This window comes from Lactuca sativa, chromosome 3 (genome assembly GCF_002870075.4).
Source record: "Lactuca sativa cultivar Salinas chromosome 3, Lsat_Salinas_v11, whole genome shotgun sequence".
NCBI classification, from domain to species: domain Eukaryota; kingdom Viridiplantae; phylum Streptophyta; class Magnoliopsida; order Asterales; family Asteraceae; genus Lactuca; species Lactuca sativa.
The window spans coordinates 36,681,891-36,689,797 of NC_056625.2; the positions used below are offsets into that span (position 1 = coordinate 36,681,891).

Here is a 7,907-nt window from a genome sequence, read left to right on the forward strand (position 1 = left end):
TTTTTTCATCATCATTATCGATCATCGATTAGTAGATAATTAATTAAACACAAGTGTCAGGCAACATGAATCTCTGAATATATGTCGTAGGTTGTACTTCATGCAGATATAGTTGTACAATACCATCACATGTATATGACAGTCATGTGCATGTGTACATGTACATGATAATACTATATTATTAAAAGGCCGTTCGTCAATATGCATGCATGGGGAAAAATCATTCTTGAAACTTGAAGAAAAAAATTAAAACAAATTGAATTAATGAAATCGTAACACAGAAGCTAGAGATAAATCAATGAAGCACTCTTTATACAAAATGTTATAATTCATACCCCTTTTCGACCAATTGTGTCTGCAATTCTACCGCTGGTGACTGCTCCAATCATCGCACTGATGGTTACTATCGACCCGAAAAGGGCATACTGCATGCATTCATGATAATATATTCAACGATTAATTATAGAATCTATCACAATTCACAATCAGAATACAATCAGTAATTGTGATCAATTGATGAAGAGCAGTAACGATTTACCTGAGCAACCGATAAATTTAAATCAATGCTGAGAGCGGCTTGAGTAGGAGCAGTATATCCCACCTGCACAAGCACAACGATTTAAAAATCAACCAAAACAAAACCCTCGTTCTTCTTCGCAGATTCAATTCAAAATCAAAATCAAAATCAAACAAATTGTTTTGATCAACTTACACACGTTCCGAATTCGAGAGAGCCACACACCGCAACAGCCGTGCTTAGAAGAACCATCGCGATTGAGCCTGCAGCATTTTGATCGGTTTGTTTAGAACGATGAACGCCTTTTGAACTATCGTCTATAAAAGGCTCCGCCAATTTTTCAAGCCCTTTTTTATCCCCTCTCTCAACGTCTCTATGCGTCGCCATATAATTAGTTTGTGTGTATTTCGCCTAAATGGGGACAATGAAAACAGGCCTAGATTATTATATATGGGGAAGAAAAGAGGTAAAGGTTATGGTGGCGATAGGTCGATAGGAGAATGACGATTTTATAATGAGAATGATGAAAACTTCAGAAACACCACCAACATTGCCTCATGCATCCATCAATGGCACAATACAAAACAAATAATGGGTGGGATGAATTTACGCTGAAATTCATGAAATTTTGTTCGTTTTTGAACCGTCTACACATAAAACATTTTTTTAAGTACTCGGTCTTTCCATGTCCATAATATCTCTGACCAAACACGTTCCAAATTTAAACATATTTTAAGTAAATTATAAATTTCATCCATAAATGTGCATGTTTTTGGTCTATGCCTAAGAGTGATCATGATTTTGATCATTTGAGTTGAAGAAAATTGACAAACCATATTCTTTGAGCATCATATGCGGAAATCTGTCCCGAAGTCTGTTTATGATTCATGTTTTTCTTTTTTGGGACATGTCATGATTTGAACAACTAGAACTCCTACATTAAATTTCACACTTTAACAATTAGTCTCCTTTGCTTATGGTTAATCAAATTGTTGGTGATTTTAGTGTTACTAGATTTTTAGGAAGTGGAAAGTGCACTTGTATAAAAAGAATTTGATTTTGGTTCGATCAAAATGGTAGGTGGGTTCTAGGGGCAACAATCCTAGTGGAGTCCAAGGGACATCATCGGCCTTAGCAGGTTCAAGATCTTGAATACTTTAAAAGTTATAACAACTTTTTTCGATTCTAAGCTAAAAAGTTATTTAAATCTAATACTAAGACTAGAGGGTGTATTCATCCCTAGATCCTTCACCTCTCATTTTTACTTTGTCACCTAGATGCCTTCATATTTTCCTTCAATATTCTCTCACTCTTTAAACCTATAAAATAGTCCTTTCCTACTTCCTCTAAGGCCATTTTCAATGCATTGAACTCTTAAGAGTTCAATGTATTGCCACATCACCATTTCACTAACTATACAATTTTACCTATTAAACTCTACATTCCATTAAACTCTTAAGAGTTTAATGGATTGTCACATCAACATTTTATTATATTTCTTTTAAATAATATTAATAAATAAAAGTAGAATATTACATTAATTAAAAAAATCAAAGTTACAATTACTAAATATTAATTAAAGATTACTGTTTAGGAATTAAAAGTTTCGAATTAAGAAAAAAATATGAAAAATTCAATCAACTATATATATATATATATATATATATATATATATATATATATATATATATATATATATATATATATATATATATATGGTTTGTTTATTGAAAAAAAAAAGTAAAATCAAATTTTACTTTATATAAATTGTTATATTAAATTGAGTAAAAAAGGGAAAAAAAAGAAAAAGAAAAAGAAATTCTCATGACACCGTTGGGGATTAAACTCCTTATTCATTAAACTCAAGCTATAATGTTATTTTTATTCTATTCAATGTCACATCATTATTTTTTATCCATTAACCCTCCTTGATACCCCCATTGGGGATGGTCTAACTTTATTTTCTTTTTATTTTAAATAAAATTAAGATACTATAATTTAATAAAAAAAATTAATAAAAATTTCTTAATAAACACAAAATAAAAAAATGACAATGTTTCATTACTTGAAAAAAGGCACATAATTAAAATAAAAACGAGGAACTAAAACATAACACAAATCAAAATAAAAACAAAACTAATAAAACATAATATGAAAACAAGCCTAGACGATATATTTTTCCTAATGTGAGTCTTCAACATTCAAACCATTTGGAGTTCGTCTCCTAAAAAATGGTCAATGTTTGGCCTCAAAAATTTCATATCTTAGATGTGTTGTTTATCACGTGTCTTTTGCTTTTCTTCGCATGCTTTTTCCTTTTTTTGCCGATTTGCTTTTCTCAAATGACAAACGTTCGCTCAATTTCAAATTGTATTGTTTGAAGCTAGTTATCATTTTCTGCATTTCCTATGCTTGGCTGAATCTTGATACATTTGAAGAATACATTTTTTGTTCACTTTGTCCCTACCCATCAGTCGAACAATTTCTTCTAATTCGAGCTTGTCGTCGTTGTTTAAGTCTAACTTGACACGAACGTAAGAAGAAGTTGTATAAGTTGTCGTTGACGTTTTTGTTCTTTTTGTGCAACGGATTCAACTTCTTTCTTCTACATATTTTCCATCTCGGACTCATGGCTTATACTTTCCAAGCCTCACCATATTTGAATATTTGAATGGCCTTCCCTTTGGTCATCACAAAATAAATCATAAGCCTCGTTGAGAATATCTTCATCACTTTGTCCATTTTTCCTTTTACTTTTTAGGTTGTTGTACAACATGTGTTCACCTGTGTGATATTCTTGTTCACCTGTGTGATATTTTTGTCCATCTCCTGAAATTTTGTTCTCAATTGGTGTTTTGTACGGTATTCACCAAGACCTGTATCATCGCCAAATCGTTCGGTAATACGTAGTAAAAATGACATGTGGATTATGAATTTTCGATCTCCACATCCTCGGATATGTCGACCCATGATTTTGCCAACACAAATTATTCCTTTGGAGTCTGCGGTTTAGGGGATGTCTTTCCTTTTCTTTTCTTTTTTTGTCGCCGGCAGGGGGTTGGTTCTCGAAAATTTCTTCGGGTGGTGGAGGTTGAGTTTTCGATAAGAAGTTGTTATCCGGCTCGTCGGGGGTTTGGATTTGTGGCTCGGTTGGGGTTAAACTTTTTGTGGGGCTTGATATGGTTGGGTTCACGGAACATGATTAAAAAAAATATTTCTAATTGGTGTGATTGAACTAGTAGCATGAGATTTCCCCTGACCGGATTTTAGAATCCATATTGTTATAAAAATAAATGAATGTGAGAAAATATAAAAGGTGGTGTATGATTAAAGATTAAAAAGAGTTGATATTTTATAGAGTTGTGAAATAGTTTTTAAAAAATCAAAGAAAAAAAAAACAGAACAATTCAAATATAGGTAACTGACTAAAATTTTATATATAAAATTGAATAATGATTAATGAAATAGATTACTGGCTCAACTACACAAAACTGAAAACAACTAATAATACATTTTAAAATATCTACCTATGAGCTATGACTACAAGTACAAGAAGCTTTTCTGATACGACAAATAACTAACAAGTAACAACACTATCATTTGGAGTTGGAGTTGGAGTTGATAGACGCTTGAATTTCTTCTAAGCTTTTCCCTTTCGTTTCAGGCACTAATTTTGCTACAAATACAACCGTAAGAATACAAAACCCCGAGAACAACCAAAATGTACCTACAATAAAACGTGACCAAATTCTTCATTAGATTATTATAGAAAAACTAAAAAACGTGACTAATTAATTAATTAATACAGCTGCCAGCTGGATGGTGAATAATGAATTATGAATACATACCCGCAGGACTCCAGTTGATGAGAAAGTTAAAACTGTACGAAACCACCCACGCACCCAACCAATTCACCAGCACCACCACACTCCCTGCCGCCCCTTTTATATGCAGCGGGAATATCTATGTCAACAAACCACCGGTTAACCTTAACCACACTCTGACATAAGTGGACCCCAATCCACTTTATAATTAAAATTAGGTTTTTTCGATGGTTACCTCGGACATGATCAACCAAGGGACTGCTCCCATTCCGATTGAAAACGATGCTATGAATATAAGTACACCCGAAACTGCAAGAAGTGGGACCCATTCGAGGAAAATGGCTTGGCCCTGTTTTCGGATACTAAAATCAGTCGTTGATGGTTTACAAAATATGAAGGAAAAATATTCATATTTTGATTATTTGGGTTATAAACTAATAAGGACCTTGAGGAAAAACGAAGTTCCAGCAAGAAAACACCCTAGAAATGTCCCGGATGAAGATACCTGAAGAATATGAGGGGAAAGAATAACTGTTAATTATATTAAGTCAAAAAGAAATGTCGTCCATTAAGTCAAAAAAGGTTACCAGAAGAAGAGCCCTTCTTCCAGATTTGTCCATTAAGACCACACCAAGCATTGTTACAGGAATCTGTATTAAGGCATATGCGATGGTTCCAGCTTTTCCCGATGAAAGCCCTGTTGTTTATCAAAATTATTAACTGAAAATCTATGAATAATTGAGAATCTTTGTGTATAAAAATTTAAAAATACCAGCAGTTTCAAAGGTTTCGCTTGCATAGAATCCGATTCCATTGATTCCTCCAGATTGCTGACATACCATCAATCCGACACCAATCTAAACCACAAATCAAACACAAGTTATATACACCCTTTATTATAAAATCCTAAAGTCAAATTCATCAAGAAGAGAAAATGTTTCATGCTTACAATAACCGCTTTAATGTATTTGGCATCGAATAAATCCAGTAGTCTAACTTTAGGAAGGCTTTGAAGAGTGAGTATACTTTCCTATAAAAAGAAACAAGCAAAAAGTTAGCAACTTTTGACTTTTCGGTGTGTAATTCTTTGCACAAATTTTTGTCTGAAATTGCACTTCAAACACACCCTTGTGATAATATAGCAGAAAAATTATTACTATACATGTATCTCATCGGCTTCAGCAGAAACATTTGCTTTTGCACCACGAAGTTTGCGTAAAGAATATTCGGATTCCACTTGACGTCCCACCTTTGCCTAAAATTTATAATCACATTTTTATATATATTATGCATTAATTATTATTAGCTCTAATTGTACAAAAACTCATCATTTTCAAAGTAGTTAGAACATACCAGCCATCTAGGGGACTCTGGGATAAATAGTAGGCCAACAAGCAAAAGAATACAGGGAACAAGTCCTGGAAATTAAACACAAAAAGATTTTAGATTAATTTTCACAAAAAAAAAAAAAAAAAAAAAATTTAGTTTTTCAATACTTGTTGTACATACCAGTTAAAGCTAAAGTTCTCCATGAAACAACTGTTCCCAACAAGAATGATATTGATGAACCAGTAACAATCATGAGCTGCATGAATTAATTAACAAAAAAGAAAAAGGGAAAATTTCAAGTTATACAACTCCATGTTCATCGAAAATTTGCAAAGAAAGTGGAGAAAATTATGCATTTCAAGTACCTGATTGAGGGTGGTGAGTCCTCCACGAAGATCTTTTGGTGCTATCTCCGCGATATATATTGGAACCTATGAATTAAAGACAAGTTTAAAACATTTGTATATATTGTGAAGTTAATAAATAGTAGTGCATCGAATTTGAATGAAAATTTTGGTAATTTACCACAAATGAGAAAACTCCTATGCCATATCCGGTGAAGAATCGGCCCATATCAAGCAAAAGAGCCCCCTACATCAAACAGAAGCAACAAAAATTTAAGTAATAGTATAAAATAACATTAAAAAAATATGTAGAATTGTTGTTTTGACTTTTGAGGTGGAAAAATAGGGTTTTGTTTGTAATTTACCATGGAGACAAAGATTGCAAACCAGCCTGCTATGCAGAAAACCGCGGATAATGCCATTGCCTGTTTTCATCAATAAAAATATAAAATAAACACGTGTTTCAAGCTGTACTTCATGCACATATGCACATGTTTATGACACCCATGTGTACATGATCAACTATAAAATGACATTTGTGTAATATAAAAAGGTTCATGATTTTTTATATCGGAATTGACCATCTGAAAAACCCATCATAGGCATAAGACAAGACTAATTTATTGTATTGTATGGAGAAAAATCATTATTGAAATTGAAGAAACAAGATCCGCTGAAAATCTTTAAAGAGTATAATATAAAAAGATTCGTGATTTTTTTAATTAGGAATTGATCATAAGTTTTATAACCCAAAGTTTCTTCAAATAAGGAGAAATTACAGTGTAAAATTTGGTCAAACAGAGGTTCCAAATAGTCTTTTATAAATATTGTATCGCTTTATATGTTCTTTGATCTTCTTTTTGTCATGTAGCATAAAGCAAAAAAAAAAAAAAAAGCAATAGGCTAAAAAGTATAAACACAAATTTGTGAAATCTCATACCCCTTTTCTACCGATTGTGTCTGCAATTCTGCCACTTGTGATTGCTCCAATCATGGCACCGATGGTTACAATGGAGCCAAAAAGGGAATACTACAAAAAGTGAATACACCATTCAACAATCTCTTTAATTATAAATCCCAAAAAAAACGGGAAGAATCGACGAAGAACAAATAATCAACCTCAGCAACCGATAAATTCAAATCCATGCTGATAGCAGATTGAGTAGGAGCAGAATATCCCACCTTCAAAACAATTTCAAAAAATCAGCCAAAACAAAACCCTTATTTCCAAACACCTAATCGAGGAGATTACTTTCAACTTACACACGATCCGAATTCGAGAGACCCACAAACGGCAACAGCAGTGCTTAGAAGCACCATACCGATTGAATGATTCTGATCGATTTCTTCTTCTTCAGAACCCTTCACATTTTTCGAACTATTGTCGAGAAAAGGTTCCACCAAATCTTCTAGCCCTTTGTTATCCCCTTTCTCAATGTCTCTGTGCTCCGTAATCGCCATTGCTTAACAGAGCAGGAGACGAAGAGGGGAGATATTTGTATTTGTATGAATTGGCCCCAATTGGCCGCAACAGAGGCAGGAGATATTTATAGGGAAGAGGCAATGATTAGGGTGGCGATATAAAACGACAATTTATAAGGAATGCATGTGAGAAGGAAGAACTGAAGAAGATGGAGACGCCATGTGAGAGGAAGCTGTATCTGACGTGGTTTTACGTGTCCGCCCGCTTCTCTCACCAATAAGGCCATTGTTTCCCTTTGTCACTTGTTTTTCTTGATTCAAAGTTTCGAACTATCCTTGGATTTTTGTTGTCAACTTGTCATCATCTTTAACCGGGTTCAAGATAATTAAAACATTTTCCTAATCTTAAAAGATATTAATTTTTTGAGTTATTATGCTTTCCATACTATTATTTTTTATTTACAAATGATT

The 7,907-nt window shown here is 33.2% G+C and overlaps 1 protein-coding gene across 1 annotated transcript; it reads right to left on the reverse strand.

Annotated features, from left to right (window-relative positions):
* Positions 1-3,929: 3,929 nt before the first annotated feature.
* On the reverse strand, positions 3,930-7,610 carry LOC111876383 (sugar transporter ERD6-like 16). Its single transcript, XM_023872894.3, has 16 exons — positions 7,278-7,610; positions 7,134-7,196; positions 6,955-7,044; positions 6,380-6,439; positions 6,196-6,261; positions 6,036-6,101; positions 5,851-5,926; positions 5,695-5,759; positions 5,504-5,596; positions 5,291-5,371; positions 5,114-5,198; positions 4,929-5,038; positions 4,787-4,846; positions 4,577-4,690; positions 4,366-4,480; positions 3,930-4,244 (listed from the first exon to the last, which is right to left on the reverse strand). Exons 1-16 carry the CDS (start codon positions 7,473-7,475, stop codon positions 4,114-4,116), a joined length of 1,473 nt encoding a protein of 490 aa, XP_023728662.1. The 5' UTR covers positions 7,476-7,610; the 3' UTR covers positions 3,930-4,113.
* Between the last annotated feature and the right edge of the window lie 297 nt (positions 7,611-7,907).

Bases quoted from the DNA above. Each gene is read 5' to 3' on its own strand.
- LOC111876383 (XM_023872894.3), bottom strand. From the start codon at position 7,475: ATGGCGATTACGGAGCACAGAGACATTGAGAAAGGGGATAACAAAGGG. The intron at 5,039-5,113 runs GTATTTTTAAAT...GATAAACAACAG, and splicing joins CGAAACCTTTGAAACTGCTG to GGCTTTCATCGGGAAAAGCT. The intron at 4,245-4,365 runs GTATGTATTCAT...GTTTTATTGTAG, and splicing joins CATCAACTGGAGTCCTGCGG to GTACATTTTGGTTGTTCTCG.